Below are 16,924 nucleotides of genomic sequence, written 5' to 3'. Positions count from 1 at the left end.
AGAGCTGAAAGAAAGAAAGAATCCTGGCCACCAATATTCTCTCTCTCTCTCTCTCCACCCCCTTTCTCTCTCACACACACACACACACACACACACACACACAATACCATCAAAATCTTCAGACCACACTACAAATTCTAGCATATTTGCAGAAAGATCTCACTACTAATAATGGATGGGAATTAGTAATCTCACTTACTAATATGGATCTTAGCAAATCAAATTCAGCATATCTTTTAATAATAATTTTTTTAATATTAAATAATATTAATATTTTTAAAACCATGCAGTGTTACCATGTGCCTTTTATTACAGGAACACACATATAGTTCGACCTCAGGAAATCTATCAATAGCTCAAATAAGCATGTATATACATGCTCACCTCAGTAGACACTGAAAAAAGACATCAGACGTAACTGATCACGTGACTCATAATCACATAACGAGTGTTTCCAGTGTACGCAACGTGTTCCTAGGGTTAGGAATCCCTGTATGTTTCCCACTAACTCCTCAATGCTGCCACTGCTCAGATCTGTTGGGCATCACTCGTCCACTCTTGGTGGAAATGAGCCTCAGGTCCAGGATGATGGCCATGATGACCCGACGATGCTAACAGCTAACATTTACTGGGCACAGACGCCATTAGGTGCTGTACGAAGCACATTTCATGTGTCCCCTCATTTACACACAACTGCTTTATGAGGTAGGTATTATTGTTATTATTATTCTAATTTTACAGGAAATCAAAGCAAAGAGGCTAAGAACCTGCCTAAAATCACGCAGCTAAGTGACACAGGTGAAATACGCAAACCAACATACATTTGATTTAAAAGCAAATGCTTTTAATTACATAATATAAAATATGTAAGTTAGGAACACATTTTCTTTTTAATATTTTTATTCTATTATAAATTACAACACCAAAAAGGCTAAAAAATACAGTGACACAAAAAGTGATAATGGTGGTTAACTTTTTGGTCTACGTAAATCCAGACTCTTCTCCTTACATACATAAACACAAACAAGTATAGAGATATTTGTATGAATAACATCATATGTTTGGAAGCTGTACACTCTAGATGCCTTAATTATTACTCTAGAAATATTACTATGCTTACTTAGTAGAAGTTTAGTAGTTCTAAACTACACAGCTCTACGTCTGATCACCTCACGAAGCACATGTTGTTTATTTTGTTTTGTTTTGTTTTTGATACACAGTCTCACTCTGTCACCAGGCTGGAGTGCAGTGGCATGATCTCAGCTCACTGCAACTGCCCCCTCCCGGGTTCAAGTGATCCTCCTGCCACCGTCTCCTGAGTAACTGGGACTACAAGTGTGCACCACCACGTGCAGCTAATTTTTGTATTTTTAGTAGAGACAAGGTTTCACCATCTTGGCCAGGATGGTCTCGATCTCTTGACTTCGTGATCCACCAGCCTCGGCCTCCCAAAGCGCTGGGATTACAGGTGTGAGCCACCGCACCGGCCACATGTTATTATTTATAGCCAAAGCATGTTTATCTTTATTCTTGTGCTCATTGTTTTCTTCCGTCACCATTTCTCCCTGCATCTGAGAACTTCCACTTGGGGTCACTTTCCGTCTTCCAGAAGTACCCCTTTAGAAGTTCCCTTAGTGAGGTCTCAAATCCTCTCAATTTCTCATCCAAAAATGTTTTTTATCTCCTTCTTATTCTTAAAAGATGAATTGTGTAAGTATAGAATTCGAGGCTTACAATTATTTTCAACTAGCGTATTAAAATATTGTCCTGTCTTCTGGCTTGCATGATCACTGTTTAGAAGCCATTCATCAATCTAACTGCTGCTCCCGTATAGGTGATATGTCTGCAGTTTGTTATTGCTTCTCAGTTTTTCTCTTTGTGATTTTCTATTTTCCCTACATTTAGTTTAGGTTTGAGTACCTTTTTATTTATCTTGCTTGGAATTTCTTGTTGCTCCTAAATCTGAGGCTCAATGACTTTCATCAGTTCTGAAAACTTATCAGCCGCTTCTCTTTGAGTCTTAATACACCTAACTTCCCTGTTCTCCCTACCATCTCTAACTGAAACTCTAACTTACGTTAAGAAGGAGGAGGTCTTGAAGAAGGAGGTGTGTTAGGATCAGCGTTTCAAGGCTCAGTTCGACCGTCTTTATTTCCTCACCTGTGAAATGGGGCGACTGAGCCCAGCCATCCTGAACCAGGTGAGTTAGCTGGCATTGGACAGTACTGGCTTAGTGTCGCCCCTGCCTCAATGGATCTGATGGGTATCTGGGCCAGCAGCATCAGCATCACTGGGAACTTGTTAGAAGTGAAAATCTCGCCCCAGCTCACTCCCACCCCTGAACTACTGACGCCAAAACTGAGACAGGGCAGCACTTTGTGTTTTCACAAGCCCTCCTGATGATCCTGACGCCAGGTCATGTTTGCAAATCACTGAGCTATCTATTTGACCACGCCATCTAGTGGCAGATAGACCTAACAGAGCCTGCATTCTGGAAAATGGTGTTTCCAGTGCTGGAACATTCAGCTTGGAGGACTCAGGAAGATGCTCCCCTCAAGGAGCCTGTAAATGCATGAAGGTACAGACTGTCATTCTATCTGCCCAGTGTACTCCCAGCACCTAAGCACTGTGATGAGTGAAGGGCAGATATTTAATAAATATTTGTTGAAAGAATGAATGAATGAATGAGAACAAATGAATGAACTTGAAAAAAGGGGTACACGTCCTAACTCCTAGTCTGTCCATAAAGAGTTGAATAAAACTTGATTGCCTTAGGATTCAACCTGAGTCCCAGCAGGGCCAGGTAAGGAGGTGCAAGGAGATGGGGCATCCAGCCAGCTAAAGAGGTAAGTTTTGGGTGTGCAGGCTGACCAGACACACTGTCCGTCCCCCAGCACAGCAGCCCTAGCCCCAGATCCAACAGAGGATGCAGATGGGTAGTTAGATCCCATCTGGTTTGTCCAGAGCATGGGAGGGGCAGGAGGAAGAACAGTCCTTGGACAGTAGTACCCTCATCCCCGCTCTGTCAGGGAGAACAGGGAAGTGGGGAGTAGGTGATGAGGGCATTGCTGGTCTGCATTCAGCTGCAGAGGTCAGGACAGAAGGCCAGTCCACCAAGTGGAGAGGGGTGGTTAGAAGACTGTCACAGCAGGACAGGGACGGGAGGGAGCAGCCGGATTCAAGAGGGTCAGCGAAGGGACAAATCCAAGGTCACCACTGTGCTTCTACCCAGGGCAGTGCAAGGTAGGGGTGGCAGAGGCAGGGCCTAGAGACTCTTCCCACAGTGGAACTGGGGATGCCCAAGAGCAGAGACAGCTTATGATCCTGCACACACTCAGCAGCCTCAGAGTGCCAGGGAAGGTGGGGCTTGCTGCTTCATGAGAGACCCCCTCTCTTCAACAAGCACATCTGGTTCTTTGCTTCCCAACTTTTCACTGCCGGGCTGGAAAGATGCCTTTCAATCCCCAACCCTGTACCATGTTCCACACTACTGGGGTGGTGCTGAGAGAAACAAGTAGTGTGTACAGAGTACCTACTGAGTACCTAGTGTGTACCGTCCCAAACATTGGTGAATAGAACCATGCCACGACCAAAAGAGGTGAATGCTGTGATCACCCCCATTTTACATATAAGGCAACAGTAGGAACAAGAGAGCAACCAGTCACCCACATACCACGGTCCCCTGGTCCACCAGGGCGTGCAGTGTCCGGTCCACCTCTGAATCTTAAGTGCACAGAACAGCCCTAATGCATGGCCAGTACCCAACAGAGGAGCCGCCTCGTTTCACAGCTGGGAAAACGGATGCCTTCGAGGTCTATACTGTCTCCTGGTAGACTGCGTTAAATACTAGGTAGACCAGGCATTTCCACCTCATCCTGTTTCTTTGGGTCTTTAAGAAAAAGAGAGAGGTTTGGAGAGGAGGAGGAGAAGGAAGGAAAAAAGGAGGAAGAAAGAGTGAGGAGGGAAGGAGGAAAGGGAGAGAGAAAGAGGGAGAAAGGCAGAGGAGAAGGAGAAAAGAAAAAGGAGAAGGAAGAGGAGGAGGAGGGAGAAGCAGCAGCAGAAGGGGCATGCGAAGGGGAGGGAGAATTCTCATACTGGAAAATTCACCAAGTTTCTGCAGACAAATTATAACCCCCCAAATTCGGCTTTTAAGTCACTAAATCAGGTAACAGAAGGTGGTCTCTTTTTATGAAGCCACAGTAAAACGCAAACTTCTTATTAAGTGAAACTGAAATCATAAGTTAATTTCCATTAAATGCAAATACGTATCTAAACCTGGACATGCACCAGCAACCCAGAACAAGACAAATCACACACACTAATTACTGTTTGAATGAAGATCCAATTGTTAATTGCAGTGTGTTTCAGGAATTCCACGTGAGCAACTTACCTGAAAAGCTTTTCAATTTGTATGTCAGGAAAGTTGGTAATTAAACACTTCAACTCCCTATTGACTTTATTAGCGATACGATCATCTTTGCATGGTTCGCTTATCATTATTTTATTTGTCAAACAAAGTTGATACTTAGTTTAGGAAAGTGTTACTCTTACAATCTTTTAAAAAAAATCCTCTGGGACCTGTACTCAGCAAGAAGCATGTAAAGCTGCCGATACTCACAAATGGTGTACAGAACCCAAAGATGAGGCCTGCCAAGCATGTAAATGGCATCTCAGATGACTAATCATCTTAGTCTTGTCTACACACGACCTTGACTTCAACAGAGGGACTCACTTTTAAATGACTGTTAAAAGTAACCCTGTGATACAACAGCACTATTGCGGTATTCTTGCCAAAAAAAATGAAAGTTTAGAAAAACACAACTCCAGTGCAATTGTGAGGCACCATCAGACAAAACCACACTGAGAGATATCTTGCAAAATTACAGGCCTATACTTGGCAAAAAAAGTTAAGGTTATGAAAGACAAAAAAAGAAAAAGAAAAAAAGACTGAGGAATTATTCCAGAATTAAAGGACACTAAAGAGACATCAGAACTTAATGTAACTTATAATCCTGGATTAAACCCTGGACCTGAAAAATCATTTTTTTGTTATAAGGAACAATTGGTGAAAATTGAACAAGGTCTGTGGATTAGATAACGCTATTGCATTAATGCCAACTTCCTGATTTTGGTCATAAATTGTAGTTATATGGGAGAAAGTCCTTATTCTTAGGAATTAATACACATTGAAGCATTCAGAGTTAGAAGGCACATTGTGCATGGCACTCTTTCTCAAATGGCACAGAGTGTGTGTGTGTGTGTGTGTGTGTGTGTGTGTGTGAGAAAGAAACTGATAAAGCCAATGTGGTAAAATAGCAACACAACGGGGGAATCTGGGGGACGAGTATACAAGAGCTTTCTGTATTATTCCTGCAACTTGTCTGTAAACCTGAAATAAGTTCAGTATGAAAAATTATCAAAAATATGAAACCTTGTGGTGGATACATCTCTTTTCATTTGTTTGGGATCTGGAGGATGTGGAGACCAATTCGTTCATTCATTCATTCATTCAACAAATATTTATTAAGCACCAAGTATGTGCCAGACCTTACTCAAGGTGTTGGGGACACAGCAGTGGGGAAAGAAAAAAAAAAGCAAAGTTCTGACTCCGGGGGAAATGAAGCAACTCGGAGATTTCTGGCAAATCTCCATCTCCTTTGGCGGTCTTAAACTCAATGTGCTTTAAACTCAACCAAACTCCTGATCTTTCCCCAACCCCGACCAAAAAGTCCAAAACATCTGCATCTCATCCAGTGTTTTCCAGCTGGGAAATGACAGCCTATCCACCCAGTGGTTGAGTCAGGAACACTACCACTGCCTCTCTCTCGTCTCCCATCTGATCCATCACTTATTCTCTTGGTTCAACTGTTTCTCCTCCTAAGTATCTGAAGGATCCATTTACTGCTGTCCACGGGCCTCCATGTCCCTCACGTGGACTTCTGAGATGACCTCCAGGCAGGCCTCCCTCCTCACCAGCCTGCTGCCAAAAGCATGTCACTCACTCCTCAGCCAGAGAGCTTTTCAGAACCCAGGTCTGATCACATCACGCCCCCACTCACCACACTTCAATGGCCTCCCGTTGCATTTGGAAACAAAGACTCCTTTCTTTCACAATACTTATTATTTAATAAATGGCTGACTATCCTACCACACAGGAAAGCTCTGTGAAAGCAGAAACCACGCCTGGGTTTGCACACCACTGTGAGCACACGGTTGGCATTCAATTAATATTTGTTTAATTAGGTGGATAAGCAATTAAAATAATTAATGTCTGGCTTGAGCCAGTGAATGGATAGTGGTGCCACTCGCTGCCACAGGGGACCTAGCGGGAGGAGGGAATATGTGGGAGAGGTGGGCCTTGCAGAATCTGTGGGGCCCCACAGCCCCAGCAGGCAGCTGGAAATAAGGCCTGCAGTTTGTGACACTGACTAGGAAAAGAAGTCCTGCAATGTGTTGCATGCCTGAAACACAGCCTTTAGCATCTTCCCTTGCCTGCAGGAAAGAAACGGAGGGGGTCTACATTCTCCCCTGCTCACCAATGGTTGGTCAGTCATTTGCATAGATTTGCATAAAAGTGTCCAGTGCTGCCTGTGTTAGAGACTGGCGGAACACACACGTAGCCAACCTGTTTCCAACCTGCCCCCGCTGCGCCACCACCACCAGCACTGAGCACGGCACCCTTTGTGCAGGGAATAGAAGTGGTGTTCACGGACATCAGCTGAACTGAATCGGAAGTTTTCTGGTGAGAAATGTTTTCAAAAAAAAAAGAGAGAGAGAGAGAACACAGCTGTGATCCTTGATCACATTCATTCATTTTATTCTTTGGGGGACTTGGAATCCATCAAGCATATCAAATTATGGCAAACGATTCCAGACTATGCCTCATTTCAAACTGCTGATGGGATAGAAACATCAATGCTGTTCTAAAAATAATAATAAAATAACTTTTTGCAGTTCTGTTATTTCACATTTAAATTAACTTCCATCACGGATTTCATAATTATCTCAAAAGCATCATCTTGCTTTTAAAGCCGTGATGTTTTCTTGACATGTTTTAAAGGACCCAGCCCTTTATTATCTGGGGGCCACACCCTTGTGGAACTCCTGGGGTGTTCCTCCAGTTGCCACCGTCCAGAGGCCTACAGAGTTTTGTTCCCATAGACCAGAGTTTCTCAACCTTGGCACTACTGACATCTGAGGCTGGATAAACTCCTGGTTGTGGGGGCTGCCCTGTGCACCGTGGGATGTCCAGCAGCATCCCTGGCCACTACCCATAGGTTCCGGTCGCATCCCCACTCCCTGGAGGTGCAACAGCCAAGAATGTCTCCAGACACTGCCAATGCCCCCCGTGGAGAAGCACTGTGTGGATACACTTTTGCCCTCTGTGCCCAGGTTCCTCACATGGCCTGCTACTCACCTCAGAGGTCTACTGAAGATAAGAAAGACAAGATGATCTTGTGTGGCTATTAATTTAAAAACTGATGCACCAATTAACTTCCTGCTGCCCCTAAGTCTGGAACGCAGCTCACCTACTGAAGTCTGTAAAGGGTAACTGTGTACCTTTCCTGGCCTCCCTTCAGTGATTTAATCATTTCAGTGGCTTTTTTCTTAACTGCTGTTAGGTTAATTGGGCGGTTCAGGCCAAAACAGGCAGGAAGGTGCCTTATTCAACAGGCAGAGTATACGGAAGGCCGCCCTCCTCTCCTTTGGCCCCACCTCCCTTGCTCAGCCACCAGTAAGGCCTTCAGCTAATCTACCTCTTGGAAGGCCTGGCTCTGCCTGAAGAGCTGGGTTTCAGCTCAGGCCGACTCCCCTGCTGCTCCCACCGTGGACATGGCACTCCTGAGTCTTCCCACGCTGTCCTACCTCTGAGCCTTTCCTTTTGCCACCTGAGCCTGGATAGAGAGGTGCCCAGTTCCAACTGCAGCTGCTCTCTACTTTTGTAGAGTTGTTGGAAGAAAAGTAGGGATGGCCAAATCAGAAACAAACACATTTATCCTCGGTTATTAACAACTCCTAAATGTGCCTTTGAAACAGGAATAACCACCATGGCCTGTCTAATGGTATCACATGCAGGCAGGAAGGACCAGAAATCACCTCGCCGCAGGCTAAGTCCTGGGGACCACCACCCTGTCGGCCAGGTGGTCTGGTTAAAATTGTGGAGATCAATCCTAGGAGGATGTGTGGACAACAGACGGGGAGCAAAGGTTTCTGGGTAAGTTGGTGGCAGCAGTGTTTGAAGAAGGCCATATGGAAGAGGTGAATTAGTAAGGGAGGGGATGGAGGGAGAACAATGGGGCCTCAGATGAGAACCCAGGTTGGCATGGAGAGCCCGGTTACTGGGACCCTGCAGTGGCCCACTGAGGCCATCAGAGGCTCTCTGCCTGTTGAGTAGGGCAACTTCCTGCCTGTTTTGACCTGGACCAATTACCTTAACAGCAGTTAAGAAAAACTACTGAAATGATTAAATCACTGAAGGAGGCCAGGAAAGATACACAGTTGCCCTTTTTAGACATCAGTAGATGATCTGAGTTCCAGACTTAGAGGCAACAGGGCCTGGCTTGGGTTGCCAGGCCGTGCCAAGGACGGGGGCACAGCATCTGGGTGTAGGACCTGCTCATCCACCTACCTGCTGGGGACTCCAGGTAAGTCTCTGAGCCTCTCTGAGCCTCTGATCTAACCTTTGTGGACAGCAGTATAAAATAAAAGTATATAAATCCACTTGACTGTTCAATTCTACTTCTAAGAAGTGACAATAAGGGAAAAAATCATGTATTCACATATTCATTCATATACAGGGATGTTCATTACAATGTGGGTGCAATTCTGGCAAATAGAAACGCACAGCAAATATGATATGCCCAGATATAAGAGAGTGAGGTAGTGGATTACAACACAGCCATAACCAGGAGACATGCGGCCTCTGAAATCAGTATCCTTGGTAGGATGTACCATTAATGAAGGGATGACAAACCAGTAGGTTCAAAGCAATTCTACTTCATTATATATACACAGACACATACAATATTTAGAGCAAAGTCTATAAGGATATCTGCAAAAATGTTAGTTATGAGTAGTAGAATTATCTTAGTGCTTTCGTGCATCTTCCAAATATTTTACAGTCAACACAGATCTTTATTGTGGGGGAAAAGTGGCTGTGGTGAAGAAAGCCGCCAACTCCTCGGCAGGGGCTAGGAGAAACCCAAGCTCTCAATGCAACCAAAACTGTAAGAGATGCCCCGTGTTTTCATACAATGTGCGAAAACAGGAAGCACCTATCTGTAAACATTTTGGCACTTTTGTAAATTCGCCTGAAAAAAATCATCAAATTATAATAGACCTGGCAGCCACAGGGTCTCTGCTTATCTGACTCTAGTCTGCCCTATTCAATCAGAGGGCAACGAACGCATCCTTTGACCTTGCTGCAGCCTTCCTGAATGCCGTCAGGGTGGCTGAATCTCAAAGCCATCCTGGAATCTGCCTCATCCCCAACTGCTGGTAATTAAGCAAGCCATGTCAATAGTTTCACACACGACACAGAAGGCAGTAAATGGGAGGATCCCACTCCCCTTCCAAGAAGACCCTTGTGGGACTAACAGAACCTGCTACTGCCACCAGCCAGTCTGACCTACCCTTCTTCTGGGAGGAATGATGAGTTTTGTGTGTCCAAGTTTCCTTATTATAAAGTCTAGAGGAGCTCGTTTGCGTAGGGATTATCTTGGTAGGATTTTCAGATCAAAAGCAGTTCTGACAAATAAAAGTCAGAATCTCAATTAGACAGCTCTGGCCTATTTTGTTACAGAGACCCGCAAATACAGGATATATTCCTTTAAGGGAGTCATTGAAAGGCAGCCACATACAAAATATAAGAGAGTTTTCTGGCATCCATCGTTTATTCATTAACAAAACCCTACTGGGTATCTATTGTACGGGAAGCAGTATGGAGGTGCCAGGGCTGCCACACTGATTAATACATTCCCCGCCCTCACAAGGCTTCCAGTCAGGTATCAATCAAATAAATACACAATTTGCATGAGGCGAAGTGCTCCAGAAGCAAAGTACAGCCCTATGGGGCCCCGGAAGAATGAATGATAGGTACACTTTACCTGGATAAAGGGGATCAGGACGATTTCCTTGATGGAGTAAGAATTCGAGCCGAGACCAGACGACAAAAAGGAACTGGGCAGGAAAATGATCAGGAGTGGGGAGGGGTAAGAGTGGGGAAGGAGGGACGGTGAGCAATTAATCATTCCAAGAAGAGAGACACAGCACAGCAAAAGCCCTCAGGTAGAAAGGAACTCAGCTAAAACTGAGAAATCACTCTTATTCATTGAACAAAGAGTTCCGTGTGGTGAGCTACTCCAACAGCCTGACCTGTCCCACAAAAGGAGAGAAAGAGAAAGAGAGAGACAGAGAGAGACGACAGACACATGATAGACGGGTAGACAGACAGACAGACAGATAGATAGATACATAGACACATAGATACACAGATGAAAATGAGTGGATTACTGGATCTGGAAAAGATGTGGAGATAATCTCCCTATGACCTTGTGTCTTAGTGAATCTCAACAGAGTCAGACAATAAAGCAGTAAACCCAAGCACTGCTTGGGAACTATGGTACTTGGACCAAGGGCTCTATGTTCTGTGACCTAACTTACCCCAAGGCAAGCCCTTACAGAACCTGATAAATGGCTGGCTCACATCCCTCTTGCTTTCTTTCTCAGCCCAGATCTCTGGAAGGACATGTCCCACTGCCTCCACGACACTTCCACTTGCTTGTCTCACAAGCAGCTCAACACAGCTGTCCAATACTGAAGCCTGGAGCACACCCCACTGGTCACCTGCCTCTCACTAACTTCCTGTCACCTCCAATCACCCAGGTGCCAGGACAGAAAGCTGGAAATCATCCTTGACTCTTCCCCTAACTCCTTACCACGAAGTCATGATGATCCTGCCTGAAGCAGGACACACCCTGCCCAAGGGATTGTCAGGGAAATAACTGGTGCCCTGGAATTGTTCAGCATGGCATCCCTGCCCCAAATATAACTCAAATCCACCTCTCTCTCTCCGTCTCTACTGACAGCCCCTGGCCTAAGTCAGCACCGTCTAACTGGGGTCTTGCTTTTCCTTTTCCTTCAGTCCAGTTGGCTCTCCACACAGCAGCCAGAAGGAGCACTGAGAAGTGCACGTCAGATCATGTCCCTTGCTCAAAGCCCCTTCGGTAGATTTCCAGCGCCTTGATAACAAAGTCTCAGCCCCTAACCCAAGTTCCGTGGCCCCCATGAGCTGGCCTCAACCACAGCTCCAGCACGCCACTGCCACCCTGTTCTCCGGCCACACCGTCCCATTCTGTTTCCTCAAACCTGTCCAGCTCTTTGCAGGGGCTCGTCCTGTGCCTGGAATGCTCTTCCTCACATTTCTCTTCATTTCTTGGAGCTTGACTCAAGGGTCAACTCCTCAAAGAGGCTTTCGCTAACTTCAAATGGCCTTTGCTAATCCTCTAATTTAGGTCCCTTAGTTACTTTATTTCTGGGGACCATTTCTTCATAACATTTACACATTTCATAACTGACCTACTTGTGTTACTCTTTTGCGACTATTTGTCTTGCTAGCAAGCAGCATGATGGTAGGAGGTATACCTAACTTGCTCACCACGGTGACCCCAGAACCAAGATCAGTCCCCGGCACATAGTAGTTACTCAATAAATACTAGCCGGTAGCAGCTTCATTCATAATAATTGCCAAAAATTAGAAGCAACAAAGATGTCCTCCAGTAGGTGAATGAATAAATAAACTGTGGTACTGGAATGTTCTTCAGCACCAAAACAAATGAGCTAACAAGCCACTAAAAGATATGGAGAAACTGTAAATGCATACTATTCAGTGAAAAATGCCAGTCTGGAAAGGCTATGTAATGCATGAATCCAATTATATGACTTTCTGGAAAAGACAAAACTAAAAGATCAGTGGCTGCCAAGAATTCAGAAGTGGGAGGAATGAATAGGTGGAGCATGGAGACTTTTCAGGGCAGTGAAAATACTCTGCATGATGTAATAATGGTGGATATAAGTCATGTACATTTCTCCAACCCATAGAACAAATACCACCAAGAGTGAATCCTCATATGAACTATGGACTTTGGTGATAATGATGTTTCATTGTAGGCTCATCAATTGTAACACATGTACTATTCTGCTGGGGGATGCTGATCACGGGGGAGCTGTGCATGTGTGGGGGCAGGCGACATTTGAGAAATCTCTGTGCCTTCCTTTCCATTGTGCTGTGAACTTAAGCTGCTCTTAAAAAAAAAGAACCTTTAACGAAGAAAAGAGAAAAAAAGATAAATTAAAAAAAAAGAAAAAACAAAAACAAAAGAACCTTTAAAAAAATTTATCAAAGTTTGTTAATTAATTAAAATAAATATATACTGAAGGAATGAATAAACCTTTTTTCAGATGTCACTTCTTTGTTTTTTTTCTTTCTTTTATCAAAGTCAAAAGGCCATCGCTCATTTTTTTCTTAGAAGTCCATAAAATAATGATGTGTCCTGCAATTGATGGGTTTATAGATTCAATGAAGGACAGGATATAGAGCAATCAGGCTGAATTGTACCTCCAGCTGTTTTGGCTGTTCCAGCCCCACTCAAGGCAGGTCAGCCTGCAAGCATAGCACACACGTCTCAAAGGCTCAAAACCTACTCGCATTCTTGGGGGTCCCACTGAGTCCCCAAGAGCACTGAGGAAACAACCACTTGACAGTATCCCATATTTTCACAAATCTATGTGCCCCACACCACAGCCATCAGCTCAAAATGACCGTTCTTACATTTTCTGTAAGTCAAAATCTCTCCCTTCAAAAGGCCCACGTTCAGAAGCTCCCTCCCATAAGACTTTCTCTGGTTCCCCATGATGATATGAACATGCCTAGTCAACATTCATTTCATTCCACCTGGTGTTATTAAGTCAGCTTACTTATACCTTCTCTATTAGACTTAGAACTCCCTGAGGTCAAGAAATACTCTTCCTCATCTCCACATTGCTCTATTTCCTGCAGAGAGCTTGGCTTATCAAAGATATTTAATCAGTTCAACAAACTGATTCAAACGTCCCCCTATCTAAGGCAATTTGTCCAGAGAATCTTCCTGCACTCCATTCTAGATTAAAATGCCAAAGACCAGAAATCTGGAAGTAGAAAAAAAATACAATAATTAATTTCAGAAAAAAGTAGAATTCCAAATCTCTTAAAACATAATTTTGAAATCCTTTAAAACATGCAAGCCTTATTAATTACTCTGCAAATACTCATCTCAGAGACTGTCCACATAATGCCTAATTCCTAATGATTATTGGACTGAATTTGTAGCTGATTTCCTCATGCTTAAATTACAAAAGATTAAGATGGAACAATGACATTGGGGAAACAATCTCCTTCTTAATTGTGCCACTGGAGCTAAAATACCCTTTCATGCATATAACTAATTCAAACCTTCACCATTTCCTATAAAGCAGAAATACTTAAATGCCATTCAAAAAGGTAGCAAAACAAAAGATACACACACACACACACAAACACACACACACACACACACACACCCCAGAAGAGTCTATGACACCACTCTCTAATCTAAAGGATTTATGTCATTTCTGGCCAGAGAGAATACAGAAAATCAGCCAATATAACAGTTTCAGTGACCAATGTAAGGTAATTGGAAATGACCCGGAAGTAGGGGATACCCGGGACCACAGGATATGAGAAATACAGTCAGGACTGTCATAGCAGAAGCCATGAGGAGAATATCTGGGAGTCCAATCCTTCTTTCTGCTCTCCCAGAGTAACTGGTAGAATCCTAACCTAAAACCCAAACAGGGGGGTCCTGAAGGACCCTGAAGGAACAGATTCAAAATTTGGACCTGGATTATATCAACAGATACCGGTGAAGACCCCAACATCACCTGTCACCAACAAGGCCCTAGAGAATCCCCACTACACATCGCAGAAGAGTGTCATTGCAAACGGTTCTGCTGTTGTGAAGTGGTCTGCTGAAAAAAAGGAACAGGTGGGAGAGGATGGGGAGGTGACTGGCTGTGGCCTTTGTACCCTGGACACAAACTAGCAGCAGAAATAAATGCTGGTGCTTCCCAGTCCATTTGCTCTGTTTACCAATCTCTTCTTCTTTGCAAAGCAACCACATCTGGGGAGAGGAGGGGGGCAGAAAAAGGAATTCAAAGACATATTGCAAGGCTCTTGCCCATGTGAGGTAGGCTGTGGGTGACAAGCTTGGGTGTCCTGGCTCTTTTTGTTGTAAATTATTTTGCCCACAGAATCTGAAATCTCTCTCTTTGGCTCAAACCCTGAGCCATCTCCCTTTAAGAGATTAAATCCTTTCTCCCGAAGAAGAAGATAGATTCACATGCAGCAAAAAATGATAGTGGGTAATAGCAAAGGTGATCACCGCAAGGAATTTTCACTTGAGAAATTATCACCATGCTCAAGATCCCTGGTATCTCTGTCAACAGAGAAAAGTATCTGCCAGGCTGGCCAGGTGTTGACTAATAACGCAAACAATCCCCCGCGCCTGCACCATTTGAGTCTCCCGCAGTCCAAGGCACAGGCACAGGCTCTCCTGTGCTCCACACTACTGGGCCAGGGGCAGCGACTCCATCTTTAGTCCACATAGCTCGTGGAGAAATGTAATGGACAAAACAGTTTTAAACAATCATGTCCTGGCATAGAAATCAGATAAATCGTCAGGGATTTTACTCCTGTTCTGAATGTAAACCTATGTTGCACTAAAAGATCTTCATTTAACTTATTTTGCTTTCTCTGATTTCATAACATTTAAATCTATCAACTTTCTATTGATTTTGAATTAGTTGAATGGATCGAAATAGCAGCTTTAGTCATGGCAAAATGGCACAGATGTGTTTTCGGACCAGCCATGTTCCTCCTCAGCGTTCTGGACAGTGGCCTCCTTGTCTGTTCTTTCAGGAGTCCCTATTTCTGCTGATGAAACTGCCTTCCTTGGAATTACACAGGCTCTTCACCTTGGCGTCTCCATGGACACCTCCCTTTGCCTCTCCCTGGCCTCCTCCTCTACTGTTAACTCCAGATCTAATCAGTGCCAAACCTGAAACTCCTTCACCTGCCCAGTGTGCGTTCCTTCCTCTCTGGTCTGGCCACAGCCACCAAGTCTGGCCTCCCCAGGACCTGCCTCATTTCATGCTGGCCTCCCTGCCTCAAGTCTTGTTCCCTACTTTCTATGTTTCCTTGACATGGCTGACAAATCAACCTTCCAGAAAAAGTGATCATGCAATTCCTTGTTCAATACCATTGAGGGCTCTCTCTCTCTCTCTTTTCTACTTTCTATTTTATTTTATGGTTCTTAGGAAGTATGCAGAGAACTCTCCCTTAATGTGGAGAAAATCCACACTCCTCAGTCTGTCCTTTAAAGCCTGGTCACGTCCAAACAACTCAATGTTAAATCCCACTGCTGGCTCTTATATCCCCAGTGCACAAACCACTCACCGACCTCTGCCCATGCTTAGAACAAGTCCACTGTCATTTATGCCTGCAATGCCCCTCTGCTCCGGACTCTGTACCTTCAAACCTTCCCGTCTTCAAGGTTCAGGCGAAACGTCCAATCTCCAAAAGCCGTCCCTGGCCACCTTTGATGAAAAGGATCTTTCATTCCTAACTCTATGATGACAGATATTTTCCTTTGCGAGGCATTGATGTTCCTCCCCCCACCCTCCCCATCTCCAACACATGACCTCCCTCTGCTGGGAATTTCCTGGGGGCCACACTCTGTGACTCTCCCTGCATCCTCCACAGGGACCCAGCAACCTGCCATGCCTACAGCAGTCTCTGCACAACACCCAGAAGTTTGTACCAGGTTAGATGTCCACCTTTCTCTTCTCCCACACCCTGTTCATCAGGTAGAGAACTTTCCCAAGGATAACAGAACTTCCCTGCTACAATACCAAAACAGGTCAAGGCTCACAGCTCTTCCATTTTTGAAATCTTTCGGAATGAGCTCAGTTGTCACAGGCTGCGCCCTGCGGAAAGGTCAGCCCAGAAGGCAGAGGATGCCATTTGGGCAGGACCGGGGCTGCTCCACGCTAGTGACCACAGGCTGGGTGTTTTGTGTCCCGAGGGTTAGGACACACAGCAGCCAGTCGCAAAGGACGCAAAGGACCAGCGCTTGGGTGTGGGGCGGGCAGGGCAGAGTCCCGAGAGTTGTACCCTGTTGAATCCCGGCTCCAAACTTTTCCCTCCGTCAGCGCGGAGCCCTCCACCAGCCAGGACTGGCTGACGCCGCGATGCCACAAAAGCCGGGACGGGAAGAGAAAAATGCGTGGGATGGGGAAGGCAAAGGTGGTTATTTTCAGAACTTCGGGGGCTCCCGGGCCGGCCCTTGGGGTTCCCGAGCGTGCGAGGCCAGCGTGCGGCCGCCCGCGGGGCCGGACCGGCGCCTGCCCGGGGCCGGACGGGCAGGGTCGGGATGCAGACGCCGCTCTGGTGCTGGTGCTGATGCTGCGGCCGCCGCGCGCTGACAGCCGCTCCGCCACCCACCGCGCCGAGCTGCGGCTCCGCGCCCCCGGTCCGCTCCGGCCCCGGGCAGGGCCTGCCGGCTGCGGCGGGCGGCGGGGCCCAGGCCGCTACTCACCCGGAGGGTTGACCGCCGCCGGGGTTGCCATCTTGCTCGGAGAGGATCGGCGCGCGCCGCCAGGGGCGCGGGAGGGGCGGCGCGGAGCCGGGCGCGCAGCCCCGGGGACCCGGTCAGGCCCACGCGCCGCCGCCGCCGCCACACAAAGGACGGCGCGGGCGGGCGGCGCTCCCTCCGCGCTCCCTCCGCGCTCCCCGCCGCCGCGGCCGCTCGCCGTCCCCGCCTTCCTCGCCTCCGCCTCCCCCTCCTCGGCC

General features: G+C 46.0%; 1 protein-coding gene across 4 annotated transcripts in view; it reads right to left on the bottom strand.

Annotated features, from left to right (window-relative positions):
• Positions 1-16,721, bottom strand: part of ARNT2 (aryl hydrocarbon receptor nuclear translocator 2) — a 185,419-nt gene extending 168,698 nt beyond the window's left edge. The window contains exon 1 of one of the 4 annotated variants that reach the window (XM_064366132.1): positions 16,671-16,721. In XM_064366132.1, the coding sequence (XP_064222202.1) occupies positions 16,671-16,701 (31 nt within the window). In that variant the 5' untranslated portion in view covers positions 16,702-16,721. Of the gene's footprint in view, positions 1-15,529; positions 15,559-15,603; positions 15,685-16,670 lie in introns of those variants that run through there. The other 3 variants (XM_021674386.2, XM_021674380.2, XM_021674383.2) reach the window with 3 other exon arrangements.
• Between the last annotated feature and the right edge of the window lie 203 nt (positions 16,722-16,924).

This window comes from Aotus nancymaae, unplaced genomic scaffold, assembly GCF_030222135.1.
Source record: "Aotus nancymaae isolate 86718 unplaced genomic scaffold, 86718_ANA_hifiasm-v0.15.2.pri h1tg000064l_0, whole genome shotgun sequence".
In the NCBI taxonomy this organism is placed as follows: Eukaryota; Metazoa; Chordata; class Mammalia; order Primates; family Aotidae; genus Aotus; species Aotus nancymaae.
The sequence above is the reverse complement of the archived record's forward strand: the minus strand, read 5'-3'. Positions and strand labels throughout refer to the sequence as shown.